This window comes from Colletotrichum karsti (genome assembly GCF_011947395.1).
Source record: "Colletotrichum karsti strain CkLH20 chromosome Unknown Scaffold72, whole genome shotgun sequence".
In the NCBI taxonomy this organism is placed as follows: domain Eukaryota; kingdom Fungi; phylum Ascomycota; class Sordariomycetes; order Glomerellales; family Glomerellaceae; genus Colletotrichum; species Colletotrichum karsti.
Genome location: NW_024065972.1, coordinates 37,587 through 58,997, shown reverse-complemented (window position 1 = coordinate 58,997; position 21,411 = coordinate 37,587). Strand labels below are relative to the sequence as shown.

The window sequence follows — 21,411 nt, the reverse complement described above, 5'->3', positions numbered from 1 at the left end:
CGCGAACTTTCTTGATGCACTCGAGATAGTTTGCGATGACGTGCTTGCACTCGCCTGGCTCTTCACGTCAGGACATGCTCCGCAATTTGGTGTCTCCACTAGGCTCTTGTATTCAAGCGCGCTGCAGTTCAATAATCTACTCACCATCGTGGTCAAGGGGAAAACTCCCACGCTGAGGACTACCGCCAACGAAGAACAAGGGTTAGAAAATCTTGTTGCGTGAACCACGCTAGAAACGACGACAATACGCACGGGATGGGTTTGGCGTTGGCCTGTCGAGCTCCGGGACCACCGAGTTGACTCATGATGTGTTCGGCGCACAAATATATCGTTTGGAGTGTTTGGTTGCCGTTACTGTGAGTTGTAGAAGAGAACTCAACTTGACCGATGGGATAAGAATCTAAGCTGAAGCTACCTCAGGTAGTTGGTTAGGTACTCATTAGCACTTAACAAAACGTCATGCCACTTTCGTCCGACTGTGTCCACAACGGCTATCAGTCCTTCGCGAAAAGGCGAGAATTCAACCAACGTCTAGGAATTCGAAATGAGAACTGGCCGCGCCTGGAGTCTTGCTCAGCCAGGTAGGTAGGTAACCATTGACTGCTGGACGGGACCTGACTGGACCGTTTTCTCCGGCCAGGAATATCTACAGACCGATCGCACTGGATGGACCTTGCCTACCTAAGGTACCTAGGTCGGGCAGGTCTTCCAGGTTACCCAAGGTTAGGCCCAGGTAAGAGGTACCTTAGGCACCTCCACTGTTCCTGGAGGTCACGGATCCATCCTGAGTACGTACCCGGAGTTCCCATTTGTCCAGTTGGCGTTGACGTGTGAAGCCCCTAAGCCCCTAAGGTATCCATAGCCAGCGAGCACAACAGCATTACGTCCCTTGTACTGAACTTTCTCTGAGAATGGCGGTTGTGGATCGCATGAATTCTTGAAATTGGACGACGCGCAGTATCGACATTTGCCATACCGATCTCATCCTCTCCGATACACCGTCTTCGAAGGGGTCTCGTGTCGCCCTTGAGTTTCTTTCCTATCTTCTACAAGAGTTTAGTCCGGAGCCATTCGAGCCAACCCTCTGACCAGCCCGCGCGCTCCCTTCGTTGGCTCTGTCCTGCGTTTCGTTTTTTTTTTTTGCGTTGCGTGCGTAGCGTTGCGGTTCGGTGCGGTGCGGTGCGGTGCTTTGCTTTCTCTCCTACCCCGAACTTCTTTCGGCCTAGGACAGGATACCTTCGGCCTCGCTCGTTCGCTCGACGAAACCTGCGTCTTTGGACCAGCTCGAGACATTCTCCGGGCACACCCAGCCGCTGGCCTCGCCTCGCCTCGCCTCTCCTCTCCTCCCATCGAGAGAATCAAGTTGCTCACCTGAGCCCTCACAATGGCGTCCCTGGGCGACGACCTCCTCACTACCGTCAACAAGTTGCAAGACTTGGTATTCAACACCATCGGCAACGACTCTCTTGACCTCCCTCAGATTGTACGTCATATAATCCCTCGAGCACGGGCTGTTCCGACAAGTCTGGCCACTGACTTTACGTGATAGGTTGTCGTTGGTTCTCAGTCCGCTGGAAAATCCTCCGTACTCGAAAACATTGTCGGACGCGACTTTTTGCCCCGCGGAAGTGGCATTGTTACCAGAAGACCACTGATCTTGCAACTGATCAACGTTCCCGAAGACGAGACTGCCGCCGACCCTCTGCAAGACCCGTATGGGTCTCCCGATGTTGCCCGACGATCCGAATGGGCAGAGTTCCACCACATCCCCAACCGTCGCTTCACCAACTTCTCCGATGTCAAGCGGGAGATCGAGAACGAGACGTCGCGCGTTGCTGGCAACAACAAGGGCATCAATAGGCAAGCCATCAACCTGAAGATCTACTCTCCGCACGTCCTCAACCTCACCCTCGTCGATCTCCCAGGACTTACAAAGGTACGCCGTTTGTCAACTTGACCGTTTAAATTACTGTCGGCCTTGGTACACAGTTCTAACTCTTGCGGAAAGGTTCCTATTGGCGACCAGCCCACAGACATTGAGAAGCAGACTCGCAATCTCATCTCCGAGTATATCGCCAAGCCCAACAGTATCATTCTCGCTGTTTCCCCGGCCAACGTTGATATTGTGAACTCGGAGGCTCTAAAGCTTGCTCGCCATGTTGATCCTCTAGGAAGGAGAACGATCGGTGTGCTCACCAAAGTTGATCTCATGGACCACGGCACAAATGCCCTCGACATTTTGTCCGGTAGGGTCTACCCTCTAAAACTGGGCTTTATCGGTGTCGTCAACCGTTCCCAGCAGGACATTCAGGGCAACAAACCCATGGAGGAGGCGCTCAAGGCAGAACAGGACTTCTTCAAGCATCACCCAGCATACCGGAACATTGCCAGCCGATGCGGAACTCATTACCTGGCCAAGACCCTAAACACCACCCTCATGGCTCATATTCGCGAACGCATGCCAGATATCAAGGCGCGCCTCAACACTCTTATGGGACAGACTCAACAGGAACTGGCGAGCTATGGCGACATGCATTTCAGCGGCAAAGAACACCGGGGTTCTCTCATTCTGCAACAGATGACACGCTTCGCCACGTCGTTCATATCTTCTATTGACGGCACCTCGACCGAGATCTCTACCAAGGAGCTTTGCGGCGGTGCCCGCATCTACTACATCTTCAATTCGGTTTTCGGCATGTCTCTCGAGTCCATTGATCCTACTTCCAATCTCTCAGCTTTGGATATTCGCACGGCCATTCGCAACTCCACCGGTCCCCGTCCAAGTCTGTTTGTGCCGGAAATGGCCTTCGACCTGCTCGTGAAACCTCAGATCAAGCTCCTCGAGATTCCAAGTCACCGATGTGTCGAACTGGTCTATGAGGAACTCATTAAGATCTGCCACACCTGCGGATCAACCGAGCTATCTCGCTTCCCTCGGCTGCAAGCCAAGCTCATCGAGGTTGTCTCTGATCTCCTACGTGAACGCTTGGGTCCTACGTCAAACTACGTGGAGTCCCTGATCTCGATACAGCGTGCCTACATCAACACAAACCACCCCAACTTCTTGGGGGCTGCCGCAGCCATGAGCAACGTCGTTAGCAACAAGCAAGAGAGAGAGCGGAAGCGTCTTATTCAAGAAGAAAGAGAGAGACGGGAGAAGAGAAGGTTGAAGGAACTCGGTACCAACGGCGCTGAGGCGCCCGAAGAGGAAGAGGGCCACTCCGTCACCGAGAAATCTGACTCGACAGCTCTGCGGAAGCAAGCCAGCAAGGGAGCGCGCAGCCTGTCACCAGGTGTCCGGGAAAACGGGGCTACTGGCCTGAACGCGGCTTTGAATGGTGCAAGATCCGCGTCTCCCTCCAGATTCAATGGCCAAGGTCTTGGCGGTGCGCGCGACTCATTCTTGACGTACTTTTTTGGCAAGGACGGTGCGTCGCCTATGGGTGCGACCCAAGGCATGTCTCCGTCGCCCAACTCCTCCATCGCTCGGCATGTCAACCAAGCTTCTGAGCCTACTTTCTCGCAGAGCATTCGGCGGACCGAAGACAAGATGTCGCTTCGCACGCCTACCCAGTCCGCGGGACGTGAGGACGAGTTTGACTTCAGTAATTCTACCAGATCTGTGGACTTTGGTGCTTCATTCGTAAGTCGTCTTCTGCAAAGGACAGGCTGTCGTAGTATACTGACTATGTGCAGGGCTCCACTGGCGGCGAACCAGCCATGACGGAGAGAGAGGCCATGGAGACGGAGCTAATCAGAGCTCTCATCTCTTCCTACTTCAATATTGTGCGCGAATCTATTGCCGACCAGGTTCCCAAGGCGGTAATGCACTTGCTTGTGAACCACTGCAAAGATGTCGTGCAGAACAGACTTGTCAGTGAGTTGTACAAGGAGGCCTTGTTCGAGGAGCTGCTGTACGAAGACGATGGCGTCAAGAAGGAACGCGAGAAGTGCGAGAAGCTGCTGCAGACGTACAGAGAGGCGGCCAAGATTATTGGCGAAGTGTTATAGATAGTTGTTGGAAAACAAAGCACAAACTGGGGCGAATCGGGCGCCCCTTGTTTATACTAGTCTTGTCAACTCTTCTTATTTCAGTTTCCGCCAAACGGTGATGGCAAGGGTCTAGATTCGGGGGCGTTTCAACGGGCACGGGCTTAGGAATGTCTCGAGGATCGACAGCACCACTATCGGTTCCTTGTCACGCGAACGCAGGTGCTGAGTGGCTCCTCTGCTGTACCATATGGTGGTTGCACACGTGTGTAATACAAGAGGCTCAACTTCACGGCAGCTGCCCACCCTATGTAGTATTTTGTGTTTGCCGACGTGAATGTGTCACGGCCTGTCAGAAATTACATTACATCTTGCTGTGCCACCTTCCAGGGCTCCAGACGGCGTACGGCCGAAGTCCTTGAATGATGTCCTTCCGATCCGCTTTGGCAACTCCTGTTCACGATAGTATTTCAGCGACCGTAATCTCGTCCAACGCTAGGCGGGCCCACAGGGGCCGGGTTTCGAGGATCGTACTCCTCATGAGATAGCGTATCGACTGCCGCTCGGGAATGCATAGCTGAGTGTTCTCGCATTCGTGTCAAAGGCGTTCGGGCGGCAGGCCTGCCTTCATGGACGGGTGGGTCATAAACGGGATCGGGGCGAGACGGCAGGTGCGTGTTTCGTTCCGGATGTGCTGGGTAGTGGTCATCGTGCAACATACGAGAGGGCTCACGCTCCCGCAGTATCGGCCGTCGTATGACATACTCGCCCTCCGCGTCCCGCACGTGAACAATCTCGTAGGTTTCTTCGTAAGCTTCCTCATAGCGCAACGGCAAGGAACGATTTTCGTCGGTGCGCAAGTATTCCGCCTCGCGTCGGTCAGGCAAACGGTCCGGAAAGTGAGGACCTGCCCGTCTCTGTAGCTCTGTAGCCCCGTAAGAGTCGGGGTAGTATCGACCTCTGAACACTTCAGCGGTTTCATAGCGACCGTATCTCTCTTCAACTCGGCCTCGAGCCTGAGACCCGTGATAGTGCTCCACATCTTGATATCGGTCGTCCTGAGGGACGGACCTTCGTCCGTGCTTTAGATCCCTCACCACCCGTTGACGTTCTGGATTGGATGTTTCGGATTTCTGCTGTCGCAGAGGCTCGTCGCGCTCTTGAGCCAGGTGTGACTCTAGAGCAGCAGTCAGACTGAAGTCGTCAGGCTGGTTTGCTCGTATCACCTTCGAGTGGTCGGCTACTGTCATGGAGCCGTCACTGCCAAGTAGCCTCTCTTGTGGTATTGTTGAGCTTTGCCTCGGCCCGGGACGGGGCCGGACAGGCTCTGCCTGGCCAGATTGATGGTATCTTGTTCCGCGCTCCATACTGTACCCCCTATCGGGCTCGATTGGCGATCCAGTAGGGTGCATTTCAGGAGCACGGATTTGTCCGCGAACGATGTTTCGTTCCTCGTTGGAAAGCCCCTGAGAGGAATATAGGCGATGGCCAGGGGGGAAATCACGGTGATGTCGACCATTCATCTCTGCGTGAGGTCCGTAACGGCTTGAAACTGAATGACGTGCTGTGCCGCTCTCCCAGTGAGAGCTGTGAGGCGCCGGCGGTCGAGTGTTACACCCCACTGCATCTGTCCCGCCGTGAAGATGATTTTCTTGATGGGTAGCTGCCGTCTCTGCAGCGTAGTCGGAATCTGACCAGCTGGGTTGCATGACGTCTCTGCCTGCTGGCAAGGTTGGATAAGTCGGTCCAGTGTCTTCGAACTGCCGAGACGAGCTGTCATGAGGATATCCGGAAGCTGGAAGCCACTGGGGCTTTGAACTGACGTCAGGCTTGGTAAGATTAAACACCCAAGGGGCAACCCCGTAGACAAGGTTGAATTGGTGACCCCTACTCCTAAGATTAGTCTGGAAAGCAGACATTTCATGCATTTCTGGCAGCAACACCATGTCCTGTGTCCAGTCTAAACCCGACTGGCTTTGCGACTCAACAGATGGCGCGTTAACGTGGCGATTCTCAAAGTGGTTGACGAGCTGTGGGAGAGAGAAACTCTTCCTGTCGTGACTGATGTACGGGGCGTTGCCCAAGCCCAATGTGCATGCTCGGCACAGGAGGCCATTGATGTTCCTGACAGGACGCATTTCCTTGTGGTTCGACAAGCCATCATTGAACATTCTCAAAGAGGGTATCTCGAAGTACTTCGACTCAAACCTATTCAATACCTGGTGGATAGTAACGTAGACTTTCAAAGGCCCCGGGAGGTCCTTGACACTGGAGAGGGAATTCCACACGCTTTTTGCGTTCTGGGCAAGATCGTCAAGTTGGGCGTGATAAGGACGCGGATACGGCATGTTTTGCGGTGCGGAGTACGGTGGCCGGGCCTGACCATGAAATCCAATACCATTGTGCTGATTCGGAACTGGTAAAGATGGCGACACCATAGTCGGAGGATATTCCGGTGCACCCGAGTAGTACTGCCCGTAGCTCGTAATGGCTAGAGGAGGCTGCAGTGCGCCGGTCGCGCCGTAGCCCAGAGAGTAAGGAGCGCGCGGAAAGGAGCCGTCGACAAAATACGCTGGTGGCGGACTATAAGGATCAAAGTGCTGGAACGGGTAAGTCGGAGGTAGTGCAGGTCCAGCTGAATCGGGGTGTGGCGGGAGCGAATGAGGAACGTTCCCGTTCGACGAGAAAGCATTCTTGTCTTGATGAGCTGGCACAGAGGATTTTGTATGTTGTTGCTGACTTGGGCCATGGCGTGAGTTCTTGGATCCTCGAGGATTGGGATTGAATGGTGGTTCTTCCGGCCATTCTGCTCGCCAATGAACCACGACGTTGCCTACGCTCAAAACTTTTGTGTGTTTTGCCGCATAGTGTTGTATGACGCCCTCGAAACCGTAAAATCTGTTGCTGTCGCAACCATTGCATAGAAACAGCTCCTTACGATATGACTCGGTGTGGGCTTTGATCTTCATATCAAAGACCCATTTCATATTTTCGAGTGTAAGTTTCTGTGTGAATGGTCCTTCTGGAGGATCGACTTGTGGTTGCCGGCCAGCTGCGAGTGCAGCCGCAGCATCTTCTGCCACATCTGCGTAAAATCTTGCCCGCACAGAGAGCAAGACCTCGGCAGCAAATCGCGGGCTGTTCTCTTTGTTGACCTTACGGCCTTTCCCCCAGGTATTGCGAATCATCTCGTCGGCGTACCTAGCCATCCTAGAGCGTACTGGTCCTTGGATATCATCCCAATCCTTATCAGTGACCTCCTTCGGTATTGAACCAGACGCCGCGACAACAGTCGTTTGACCCTTTTCAATGATTTCGTTCTCCCTTTCCTCGGCATCAGCTCGCTGAGCAAGCAGCCTAGGTCTCAGCAATTCCCATGCGTTGTCATCCACTGGCGCGGTGATCTGGATCGCAGCTTGGAAAGAGGGAACGTGAACAAGGACGTTTGGTGGCAGAGGGGGTTCGATCAACATAGCGCGTCGTTCAATCTCGGCACGCCGAAGGGCCTTGAGCGCAGCAGCTTCATCTCGCGTCTTCTCGGGGCGGCATTGAGAATCAACATGGCGTACGTTCGGTGGCTTTGACTGGCTCAATGTGTCGGGCGTTGTGGCAGTGCAAGGTCCATCTTGCGTTGTAAGATGGTGATGTTTCGAGATAGCGGTTAGGTTTCGTTGTACCGGAGTGCGTATTTCAGCTATGCCACCAGCAGCAGCCCACTTTTCCCATCTGAAGGCATCGATCCTAGAGTTTTTACCGCGAGCCTCCAGGCCTTTCAGCCATTCCTCGACTGCTGCAGAGCCTAGATTTTGAGCTAGACGAAGTTCGGCTTTTGCGTTCTCAATCGCAGGGCCCCAGAATATCTTCGTCGTTTGCGGACCTCCCGAGTTGGCAAAAGACGACAACACGTTTGGCGGTATGACGTGAAGTTCATTGGTGACAAACACGAACGGGAGAGCTGGGATGAGTGAAGAGGGTGTAGTGGACGAAAGCAACAGATCAATTTCCTAAGAGCAGTTAGTGTAAGTCCGTAAATGATGATGAGAGGTACTATGACTTGCTTTGACAGCGCTTTTCATAAGACATGGGCCGCAGCAAGTGGTGCCGAAAGCAAAAACAGCCGCGAGGCCGTCGATGCCTGGCCCGGCATGTCGGGGGTCAGTTTCGTCTCGCCATTGTGGATTGGCTTTGGCGACCCCGCAGCGTTGACAGAGGCCGGAACAGCAGATACGCCACATGTCGAGTTCGCTCCTATGTTGTAAAGGAGCAGGCATCCTGGGGCAGAACAACCTCCTCGACGATTGCCAGATGGCATCAGGGGTGAGAGACTTGGTATCCGAGGAGGGCTGGGGGACGCCAGGTGAATCAGACTCGAGGAGCTTGTTGAACAACTTGGCCGTCTGCATCAATTTGCCCAGGTCTCTGGGATGGGAGAAGGTCAAAATGCGCTGCCATAAAAATGAAGGAAGGCTTGACCAAGTTGTCTTGCCAGCCATGAGCCTCAGCTTCTTGCAGATACCATGACTATGTTGAGTATCATCAGCTTCCAGGACATTGTGTGGAGATTTCCGTTTGTTCCGCTGAGGTGGATTGTTTGACTCGTTTGAGTCGATCAGTTCGATATCCCCAGCAACATGAAAGCTATTGTCAATCAAAGTAGAGGGATTCTCCTGCTTTGAGGCGTTCTCCGATTGCGAGATCGTCGCATCAGAGGGAGAAGGGTCTTGCGACGACGGGACCTCCAATCCATAGCCAAGACTGCTACGGTTGGTAGAGGAGGCCGAGGAATCCATATTCTCCCGTAGTCCGAGTGAATGAAATGGCCAGCTGAACAAGAGATTGGCCGGCGATGGGAGACATCCGTTGCCATTAGCAACAGGAGCGTGGCAATGAAGGAAACGGGATGACGGGATTCGCGGAACGGAGGAGAGAACGAGGAGCATAAACACTTGTCAAGATGTTGATAGCGTGCGCCCTGGGCTAAAAGAACAGAATCATGAACCCGGGTTCACTAATCCTCCTGGGTTCGTTGCGCTCGTGGTGAGACTTTGAGAAGTGCTCAACCAGTCCTTACAGCTGTAAGAACAACGCGATAGACTGACGAGAAGTGGTCCTTGGGATCCTAGACAAGACGTCCCAGATGACCGGGTGTATTATGGGGAAGGCCAAGTCAACACCTACCTGTACAGCTTGCCGCGCACCGTCGGACGCAGCTGTACAAGAATATGCTTGGACGGGTAGCCGGGAAGACGGGGAAGACTGGGCAGACGGGAACCATGCGAGCATGGGCGAAGGCACTAGAGTGCTAACATGAAGATGTGAGATTGAGAAATCGAACAACGCGACGTGGCTCTGGGTGCGCCAGGTTAAAGAATCGTATTGGGCGCCGAGGATGTGATAGAGGTATGGTCGTCAGAGTCTCGCAAGGCAGGGCATTTATGGCGCGTTGATGGCTGCAACGAACATTGCCTACCTGGTATGGGCGGAGGGCCCTGTTGGTGCTTACTTAAGGCACCGACAGCGCTGACGTACGAACCCATCACGTGATCTGGATGAAATTGCGAGATGAGGTACGTATCTCAGACGTCAAGTCTCACCTTGAAGACCTCCAGAACTCACAGGTTCAGATTATTTATACTTGCCAATTGGCTGCACTATTTCGACCGCTTTTGTGTCCGAGACCAGTCGAGGAAGGAGTACTCAGACAAAAACGACCCATCATGTCGGCTCAGGGCTCCGAGATGAGTGAGTCCATACCGAAATAACTCTGAGCGTATCCTTGTACGATAGCACCACTGACCGGATTTCGCAGTCAACCTGGAGACGCTGGACGTGCAGCAGCTGAGCCAGGTCAAGAAACAATTAGAGGAAGAGTTGGAGCACCTGACATCGTCGTTTGCTCAACTGCACAGCGCCCAAGCTAAATTCAGGGAATGTCTCCGCTGTGTCAAGGCCCGCCCGGGATCAGATGAGGGTGCGTTATCTGTTTGCAACGGTCGGGATTCCGATGATTTTCGATTCAGTGCAAAGCTGACCGCTCCAGGCGAGAAGTCAGTTCTGGTCCCACTGACGAACTCGCTCTACGTGCGCGGCGAGTTATCAGATCCAAAGCACGTCATCGTCGACGTCGGCACGGGATTCTATGTTGAAAAGGTTCGACTGATTTACATGGACAATGTCAAGGTCACACTTGCTGACATGCGATGCATCAAAGGACGCAGATTCGGCTGAGCGCTTCTACGACGCCAAGGTCCAGCAGCTCCAGAACAACATTCAAGATTTGGAAACTATCGTTCAGCGCAAGACATCCAATGTCCGCAGCGTCGAAGATGGTAAGTTGCTCTCAGGGACATTGTCAGAAGAAGCAAATGTACTCACATTAAACAGTTTTAAGGCAAAAGGTGCTTCAGACACAGGCTGCATAGAGGATATGTTAGTGTGAGGGGCAATAAGGGCAAGCAGGTCCCAGATAGATAAATAAAAATAAATATAAAGCGTCTAAAATATATTAATCTTACTATAGAATATACTTAAATAAGGTATATCTTATAGACTAATTATATCTTTAATATATAGGTATACTTAAGTAGAGTCTATATACTATATATAATTTCTATAGGCGCTCTAAATTTAAACTTAATATAAATAGCTAGCTAAGTATAATAAATAGAAACTATTTTACCTTTAGTACTCTATAGTCTTATAAAACTACTACTAGTAATAATACTCTATTAAAACTAATATACTTTACTAATAGCCTTAATATTACTTTTCTATCTAGTTTATATATTAGTTTATACCTTTAGGTACTATATTATAATTAAACTTTACTTAACTTACTTTAGGTTTAGCTTATCTAACTAAGTAATAGCTATTTAACTATATAACTTATAATAATACTTATTTTGATTCTATTATATTAGCTATATTAAATATTGTCTATATATAAAAAAGGGTTTAATCTTTAGCTACTATATTATAATTAGAAACTATATATTTACCTAACTATAATAATAATAATAATTATAATAATAATAATTATAATAATAATAATAATAATAATAATAATTATAGTTTTTTTATATCTATTAAATACTTCAATACTTTTTCTTTAAGTAACTTCTCTTAGCTATTTATTAATAAGAATAATTAGCTTTAAAGCTATTAAGTTAATACTTTATTATATTATTATATTATTATATTATTATATAATTATATTAGAAATAGAGGTATAGCTTTATTTATAAAGCTAAGAGGTTATATAATAAGTACTAAAACTAAATTAATACTTATAACTTAGATTTTATAACTAGAATATAACTAGAAATATATATAGTTAGTTATATATATATATATTAATTAGTTAGAGAATTAAGTCTTTTTTATTTTATTTAACTTAATATATATTAGCTAATTTATAATAATTATAAATTTAGCTCTAATTAAATAAATTATTTAGATATATTTTATAATAGTCTCTTTAGAGAAACCTAAAGGTAGGTATAGTAATATAAAGTATAAAAAGTCTATTTTATTTATCTACTATATAGAGAGCTATTTATATTAAGGCTAGGTTCCTAAGGGGACTATATATCTATAGGGACTATATACCTATAGGGACTATATACCTATAGTACTAATCTATATTATTTAGCCCCCCTCTAGATAAAAATAAATACTATTTATAATATATTTTTAAGATATATTAAACTATCTATTTTAAAAGCTCTTTTTAATTTTATTTTTAAGCTATTTATATATTTTTAATATTTTACTCTTTTTTTTCTATTTTCTCTTAATTTATTTTTATTTTATTATTTTATTTTTCTTATTTAGAGAATTTATTAAGGTAGTTACTAAAGTAATAGGTTTTTAGTCTTTTTATAGTAAATAGAAATCTATAGTCCTTATAGCTTAAGCTAATTAATATATACTTTTTATTCTTATAAAATTTATATTTATCTCTTATTAACTTATTAAAATAAATAATCTTTTTCTTAAACTTAATACTTTAATACTTATCTATATAGTCTTTATAATAGTCTATAGTTAATTAAATACTATAGATATAGTAAATTTATAGCTTATCTTTATAGTTCTCTATAATATATTTATACTTAATATTTACGTTTTAGAGTAAATTATTATAATTATATTTAATATTAAGATTATTATAGAGTAAGCTTTAAATCTATATTCTTAATATTATTATAATATAAATCTTATTAATAGCTTTATATTTTAACTTAATTTAATTATAAAGTCCTTTTAGCTAATAGATTTATTTATAGTTATATTAAATTTATTTTATATAATATTATTAAGTTATATATTTTAATATCTTTTTAATATCTATATTAATAATACTTTTAAGTTAATAGTTATATAAAAGAGGGTCTTTAATATTTAAGTTATAAGTCTTAAAATTATTTAAGTTATTATTATAAGTTAGCTAGTATATATTAAGTTAAATAAAATAAAAAGGCTTAATTCTCTAACTAATTAATATATATATAGGACTAACTATATATATTTTTAGTTATACTCTAGCTATAAGATCTAAGTTATAGATATTAATTTAGTTTTAATATTTATTATATAACTACTTAGCTTTATAAATAAAGCTATATCTCTATTTTTAATATAATTATCCTTTATATTAATAATATAATATAAATTTAATAAAAAACCTTTTAAAATATATTTTTAAAGCCCTCTTAAAGCTAAATAACTTACTTTTATATTTATTAAAAAGTATATCTCTAAATAATAAAAACTTTTTTTATTATTATATTAATTTAAAGTAGCTTTTAGAATAATAAAGTAGATATAAATAATATTAATATTTTTACTTTTTATTTTAAATTAACTATTAGCCTTTATATATTTTATTAATTAATTATTAGTTATTAATATAGTTTTAAAGAGATATTTAATTCTTTTTTTATATATCTATTAATTAAAAACTTCTTTTTTTTTAGTTATTATAATAATAACTATAAATATATTAAATTCTTTTTTTTATATTATAATATTTTAATTAATTCTTTATTTTAATATTATTATTATTATAATAGCTCTCTCTTTTAAAAAGACCTATAAGTCCTCTTTTAATTCTTTAGATATATATATCTTTATATATTTTCTTTATATCTAAAAGTATTTAATTTTTTATTATAGATATTAAAGATTATATAATTTAATAAAGCTTTTATACTCCCTTTAAAAAGCTTTTATTATTCTTTAAATAGTAATAAACTTTTTTAATTTTTTTATTTTTTGTTTTTTTTTTAGTTTTAAATATAATAAGTTATTAATAATTTAGATAATAAGTTTATTAAAGACTTTAACAAAGTAATTTTTCTTTAATATTTTATTTTTTATATTTTTTATATTTTATTTATTTTTAATAATAATAATAATAATATTTCTAATTTAATTTTTTATTTTAATAAAGGTATTTAAAACAACTTTAATAAAAATAAAGAAATAAGTCTTAATAATAAGATTAAAATATATTTTATTTATATCTTCTCTACACTTTAAGATAAAAATAAGTATTTTAATTATAATAAGTATATAAATAAATATATTTATAGATATTAATAATATTATAAAAGTAATTATTAATATTAATTTAGTCTCTTTAAAGCTATTACTTCTATTTATTATTTTTAATATACTTTTTATAAGCTTAATAACTTTAAATAAAATTATATTATTGAAAAGATATATTTTATTTATTCTATAAAAATTATTATTACTAATTACTTTTAATATTATATTAAAACCTATATTACTATATATATTATTTTTAATTTAAAAAATAATTTTAAATCTAAAAGAATAAATAATATTTCTTATTATTTTTATTTTATATTTAATTTATTTTAAGGGTACTCTTAAGCCTCTTTATATATCTTTTATAGCTCTTTTAACCTTAATAGCTTCTTTCTCTATTAAATATAACTCCTTTTTTACTATTTATTAAAGCTTTTTATATTTTAAGTTTATTAAAGCTTATTAAGCTATTTATAATATTTTTTATTCTCTTAAAGAGTAATATAGTTTTATAATATATAGTTTTATAATATAATTAATTTTTAAGTAATAGATTTTATATTAATATTAATATAAATAATTTAATATTTTTAGAGGCTTTTATATCTATTTATAGAGTATTATTTATATTAATATATATTACTTTGAAATCTAAATATATTTAGTTCTCTTTATTTGTTTTTGTAATTAGTTTATATATATCTATAAAATTAAGAAATCCTTTAAAATATTTAAATTTTATTCTAGAAAATATCTTTATAAATCTATTAAAGTAGCCTTTAACTACTATATTATATTCAGAAACTATATATTTAATTAACTTTAGGTTTAGCTTAGCTAATTAAACTAATTAATAGCTATTTAGTTATATAACTATATATAAGCTATTTCTATTTTAGCTATTATTTTATTACTTTATACTTTAACTTCCCTTATTATAATAATAATAATAGACTTTTTTATTATATCTCTAATACTTTAGAAGATACCTTTAATACTTTAGATCTCTTCTTTAGTATTACTCTTTTTTATTATTTACTAACTAATTAACCCTTTTAACTATATAGCCTTTAGGTTGATATATTATTATTAATTAAACTTTTTAAAAGACTTTTAGCTTACTTTTAATATTTAAGCCTATTATAATTCTATTACTTATTATTAATAATACTATTAATATAAATAATTTTAATCTATAGAACTTATAGATTCTTAACTTTAAACTTAAGATCTTTAGCTATTTAAAAGAAATCTATAAGATATTTATAAGTTAATAAAGTATTATTAATATTTAAAATAAATACTTTAATAATATTAAGATCTTTATTCTTAAGCTTATTAAGAGTAGGTATAATAATACTCTCTTTATTAAAGTTTAAAGCTAATAATATAGCTTTATAAATAAAGAGAGTTAAAATAACTTTTATATTATATATTAAATTATTATATTTATAGCTTTTAATACTTTAAATACTATAAATATATATTACCTTTTTAATATTATTATTATTATGCTTATTATATAGTATATTAAGTTAAATAATATTTATTCTAGAGGATTTAAATATAGTAATAAATAAAATAAAGAATAAGCTTTTAGTTTAAAATAGCTAGCTTTTTATATCTACTTAATAATATAATAAAAATACCTTATTAGCTACTCTTTTAGCTAAAGGACTATAAGGGTATTATAAAAAGGGACTTATAATTAGAATATTTAGTATTATTATAATAGATTTAAGCTATTATTATTACTTATTAGTAATAAAGCTTATTACTCCCCCTTTTCTTATAGCTCTTATAAACTTATATATACTTAAAGACTTTAGTTAAGCTAAGCTTATAAATTAATATTGATTTAATTATTATTTATATCTATTTATTATATTAAGAGATAATATAAACTAAAGTATTAAAATTATATTAAAAAACTAAAAAACTTATATTAATAAACTATTATAAAGCTCCTTTAGTGCTAAGTAATACTCCTACTCTATAAATCTATTAATAAATATTAAATTTATTAATATATATATAACTTTAAATACTCTTTTATAATATATTTACTTTAACTATATATTTTAAATATTAATATATTTTAAATATATTAATAAATATTTTAATTTATTTATAATTAGTTTTATAATCTATTAATTATTATAATAGATTTTTTAAATATTTTCTATATTTAATATAAAATCTTTAAAAAAGTACTTTAAAGCTATTATCTTTTAAGTAGTTATTATTATAATAGATTTTTTAAATATTTTCTATATTTAATATAAAATCTTTAAAAAAGTACTTTAAAGCTATTATCTTTTAAGTAGTTTTTAAAAAAGCTAAAAGTTCTATTTCTATTATATTAATAATAACTATAAATTACTTTTTAATCCTTTAGATAATTAAGCTATTAAATAAAGAGATTATTAATCTCTATAAAGAGTATTTTATTTCTTTATTATTAATAAAAAAAGTATCTCTAGCTATAAAGAGTATTTAAGCCTATAAGTTACTCTTTTTATTATTATATTAAAGAGAGAAATAATAAGTTTTATATAAATATTAAATAATATTATTAATAGCTATTAAATACTTTAAAAAAGGGTTTATTAAGAATTTAAATAGATATAAAGCTATTATTATAATATTTAGATAAATTATAATAACTATATAAAAAATAAAATTAATTTCTTTTTAATTTTTTTAATTTTTATTTTAATCATAGTTTTATTATATTTAATAAGCTCTTTTAATAAAGAGATATAAAGAAATAATTCTTTAGCTAAATTAAAGTATTTAATAACTTTTTTAATATAAAAGTTATTGATTAAAAAGATTTTATAATATTTTTAATTTTATATTATTTAGATTTCTAAATATAATTTTATAGATTTCTAATTTATAAGCTCTATAGATATTTTAATAGCTTTAATTAAGCTAATAGTTATATTAATATTATTTTAATACTTTATAATAAATATATTATTAATATAAAATATTAATTAGACTTTTAAATCTATAGAATAAAAAATATAAAGTTTAAATAAATATTAAATTATATTTTTTTTTTTTAAATAACTAAAAACTTTTTATATTAAAAAAATAAAATATCTTTTAGTTTATAAAGTAGAAATATTACCTAGCTCTAAGGGAGCTTTATATAGTAGTTTATTAATATAAGTTTTTTAGTTCTTTAATATAACTCTAATACTTTAGCCTATACTATCTCTTAATATAATAAATAGATATAAATAATAGTTAATTTAATATTAACTAATAAGCTTAGCCTAACTAAAGTCTTTAGGTATATATAAGTTTATAAAAGCTATAGGAAAAGGGGGAGTAATAAGCCTTAATAGGTAGTAATAATAGCTTAAATCTATTATAATAGTATTAAACCTTTTAGTTATAAGTCCCTCTTTATAATACCTTTATAGTCTTTTAGCTAGAAGGGTAGCTAATAGGGTATCTTTATTATATTATTAGGTAAATATAAAAAGCTAGTTATTATTTTAAGCTAGAAGCTTATTCTTTATCTTTCTTATTTATTACTATATTTAAATCCTTCCTCCAAGATAAATATTATTTAACTTAATATACTATATAGTAAACTTAATAATAATAATATTAAAGAATTAATATATATTTATAATATTTAAGGTATTAATAGCTATAAATATAATAATAATTTAGACTTTAATATAAAAGTTATTATAGTTTACTTTATTTATAAAACTATATTATTAGCTTTAAACCTTAATAAAGAGGGTATTATTATATCTATCCTTAATAGGCTTAAGGATAAGGATCTTAATATTATTAAGGTATTTATTCTAAATATTAATAATAATCTATTAACTTATAAGTATCTTATAGGTTTCTTCTAAATAGCTAAAGATCTAAAGCCTAAAGTTAAGTTATAAGTACTATAGATTTAGATTACTTTAATATATTAATAGCGTTATTAATAATAAGTAATAGAACTATAATAGTCTTAAGTGCTATATATAAGCTAAAAGTCTTTTTAAAAAATTAATAATAGTATATTAGCCTAATAGCTATATAGTTAAAAAGGTTAATTAGTTAGTAAATAGTAGAAAAGAGTAATACTAAGGAAGAGTTTTAAGGTATTAGAGGTATCTTCTAAAGTATTAGAGATATAATAAAAAAGTCTATTATTATTATTATAATAAGGGAAGTTAAAGCGTAAAGTAATAAAATAATAGTTAAAATAGAAAGCTAAGGCTTATATATAGTTATATAACTAAATAGCTATTAATTAGTTAGGTTAGTTAAGCTAAACCTAAAGTTAATTAAATATATAGTTTCTAAATATAATATAGTAGCTAAAGGCTATCTTTTAGTTTATATAGAGCTTTAATAAGCTTAATTCACTTTTTAAGTTATTTGAAATTATTTAAAAAATAGTAATATATTAGTTCTCTATTTAAGTTTATTTTTATATTTAAGAAAGTATTTATTATATTAAATTAATTTATTTTTAAGTTAAATTAAGCTATAATAAATATTAATATATAAAAATATTAAGCTATTAATACAGTTATATATATATATTATAAGCTATTAACTATTTAGAGATCTCTTTAAATATATATATATATACTTTATAGTATATTAAAAAGCTATTTTTATTAAACTTACTATAAGGATCTAGATCCTCTAGCTAGCCTAGCTAACTAAAGTAGACTATTAGTAAATAATCAATAAAATAAGATCTATACTTTATAGAAAACTCTATATAAAGGGATCTTATACTCTTAAGATCTTTAAGCTTTAACTAATATATTATTTAGCCCTCTATATTATAACTCTTAAATTAACTTAATTAAGCTTTTAGTTTAACTCTTATAATTCTAAAGCTTTTATTTTAATATAAAATACTAATAAGAATTAAAATATCTTTAGTAAATAGATATTAATAACTTATTAATATAAATAATATTTATAAATAACTTAGTTTTATAATTAATAAGCTATAGGATTATATATTTAAGATCTTAAACTTTAATAATAATAGGGGATCTTTATATAAATATTTATTAAGGTATTACTAATTATATATATTTAACTATTATAATTAGGATATTAATAACTTAATTAATAAAATAACTAAAGCTATATTAAGGGGGTATAAATAGTCTAAAAGCCTTAAGGGAAGCTTAAGCTAGAGGTTATAGACCTCTTACTACTCTATTAGTATTTAAGATAATATTTAGATCTTTACTTTATAGTTTTAGAGACTTATTAATATAAGAGATATTATAAATATATTAAAATAATAATAAAATAATATAAATTAATAGTTATTTATTATATAAAAGTATTATAAAAAGAGAGTTAAAAACTTTATTTAATAGTTTATTAAATACTTAATAGCTCTTTAAGAGCTTAGAGATTAAAATAAACTTTTAATATATAACTATAAAATAATAGTAAAAAACTTTATTATTAAATAGATTAATAATTAGATCTAAATAATTAAAGATAATAACTAATTATATCTTAATAGCTTATTAAAGTAATAAGTTAAATAAGCTTTTATTAAAGTAAACTTAAGTCTCTAAACTTAATAGAGGTACTACTAAATAAGTCTAAATAATAATATTATTTAGGCTAACTTTATAATATTTATTTACTAAAAGTATATTAATTTAGCCCTTTAAGAGAGAAATTATTAGAAATATTCTAACTTTATTAAATAATAAAATAAATAAACCTTAATATAGTTTTTTACTAAATAATTAGTATTATATTAAAGCTTAAATACCTTAAAATAAAAAGATAATAAAAATTTAATTTATATTTACGTCTTTTAATTAAGCCTTATTATAAAAAATAAGCTTTTAAAATAGAAAATAAATATTAAAAAACCTTAAGATATAGCTAGAGAGGTTAAAAGATTATAATACTTTTTATATTAAACTATTAATATAAAGCTATAAGAGAAATCTTAAAAGAGGTTTAATATAGCTAAGCTTTTATATTATATTTCTTCTACTTTTAAGACTTTAAACTAAAAGAGGTTTTAAAGCTAATTAAAAAGCTTATATATACTAACTACTCTTTAAGGTCTTATTAAATATATTATATTAACTTAAAGAATAAAATCTAAAATATTAATAAAATATTATGACTATAAAAAGCTAAGCTATATTATAAAGAAATATAAAGCTTTAAAAAGGGCTTAAAATAGTAATAATACTCTAATAGGTTAATAACTATATATTAAGAGAGTAAATATTAATAGTATTTAAGTTATAAAAGAATTTAACTCTTTAGAAAATAAATAAACTAAAAAAGCTTTTAATAATCTCTATATTAAAATTCAAATTAAAAAGAGTTCCTATTAGAGATATAATAAAGAGTAAAATAATTATTCTCTAAAGGTATACTAAATAAAAAGTTATTATTAATATAGATATCTATTTATAAATTAATTTTATTAATATAAAATTAATATAAAAATTAAGCTTTAAGCTAATTTATATTAAAGTATTAATACTAAAGGGATTTAATAAATAAGAGATATTTATAGAGAGAAGTTTTAAATTAATATTCTTTTTAATTAACTTAATAAGCTACTTAAAAAAGATATACTATTTATTTATTAAGGCTTAATAATAAGTTAATATAGAAGACTTATTTTTATTTGAATACTCTATAAATAGAAAAAGTATTATTATTAAAGTAAAACTAAATATATAGAAATATATTTAAATAGTAGTTATTAAATTAATAGTATTTACTTAAAAGATTATTAAGAATTTAATAAAGGTATTTATACTATATATTATAAAAGTAATATCTCTAATAGAACCCTATTTATCTTTTTTAAATAGAGAAAAAGAAATAACTAGAGATTAAGTATTTTCCCTAAAACTTTAAAATATTTAGAAAATATTTAATAAAGAGGTAATAAAGTAATATTTTACTTTTAAAGGAGTAAAATATTTTATTAAACTCTTAAAAGGTAAAAAGCTATTATATAACTTAATATATCCCTTTAATAAGATATAACTAGAAGAACTTTATTAATATCTTATTAATAATATTAAGAATAAATATATCTAAAAATCTATAAGTAAAGCTAAAGCCCTTATTATATTTATCCTAAAGAAAGATAGAAGCCTCTAACTCTATATTAATTATAAAAGCTTTAATAAGATTATAATAAAGAACTATTATTTCTTACTATTAATTAATAAGCTATTAAATAGGCTTTAGAGAGTAAAATAGATATTTAAAATTAATCTTAAAGATATTTATTATTATATTTAGATTAAGCTGGAAGATTAATAGAAAATAGTATTTAGAACTTATTATAAGTACTTTAAGTATTTAGTAGTTATAATATTAATAATATCCCTATTTAAAGGAAGTAAGAATAATTTTAAAAAAAGGAGATTTTATTTAATTAAAAGAAGTATAATAAGTATTTAATAACCTATATAGTACTTTCTATTAAGTAATTATTCTTTAGTATTAAGATCCTCTTTATAAAATTAAAATTAAAATAGATATCTTAATTAAAATAGTTTTAAAGATTTTATTTTAATATATTAATAGCTAATAGTAATTAGTTACTTACTACTTATAGAAGCTTATAGATATAAAATAATATTAAGGAATAAAATAATAAAAGCTCTTTATTATTATTAAGAGCTTAAAATATTAAAGGTATTACTTTTAAAATATATTAATTAAGTTTAAAATCTTTATAAACTATTAAGCCTTTAAAGGCGTTATTACTACTTAAATATAGAACCTTAAGGAAAGGCTTACTTAATAGATATATAGACTTTTAGCTTTTAATTTTAATATTAACTATAAATTTAATATTAT

The 21,411-nt window shown here is 33.8% G+C and overlaps 3 protein-coding genes across 3 annotated transcripts; 2 read left to right on the top strand and 1 right to left on the bottom strand.

Annotated features, from left to right (window-relative positions):
- Positions 1–1,384: 1,384 nt before the first annotated feature.
- CkaCkLH20_13084 (dynamin central region) lies at positions 1,385–4,011 on the top strand (the record flags this gene model as incomplete). The annotated part of the gene is made up of 4 exons (XM_038895795.1): positions 1,385–1,483; positions 1,550–1,936; positions 2,009–3,643; positions 3,697–4,011. 4 exons carry the CDS (start codon positions 1,385–1,387, stop codon positions 4,009–4,011), a joined length of 2,436 nt encoding a protein of 811 aa, XP_038738883.1.
- Positions 4,012–4,460: 449 nt separating this feature from the next.
- Positions 4,461–7,583, bottom strand: CkaCkLH20_13083 (uncharacterized protein; the record flags this gene model as incomplete). The annotated part of the gene is made up of 1 exon (XM_038895794.1): positions 4,461–7,583. The coding sequence occupies one exon, from the start codon at positions 7,581–7,583 to the stop codon at positions 4,461–4,463; it is 3,123 nt and encodes a 1,040-aa protein (XP_038738882.1).
- Positions 7,584–9,707: 2,124 nt separating this feature from the next.
- CkaCkLH20_13082 (byr1-binding protein bob1) lies at positions 9,708–10,412 on the top strand (the record flags this gene model as incomplete). The annotated part of the gene is made up of 5 exons (XM_038895793.1): positions 9,708–9,732; positions 9,800–9,961; positions 10,031–10,140; positions 10,202–10,319; positions 10,375–10,412. The coding sequence occupies 5 exons, from the start codon at positions 9,708–9,710 to the stop codon at positions 10,410–10,412; spliced, it is 453 nt and encodes a 150-aa protein (XP_038738881.1).
- Between the last annotated feature and the right edge of the window lie 10,999 nt (positions 10,413–21,411).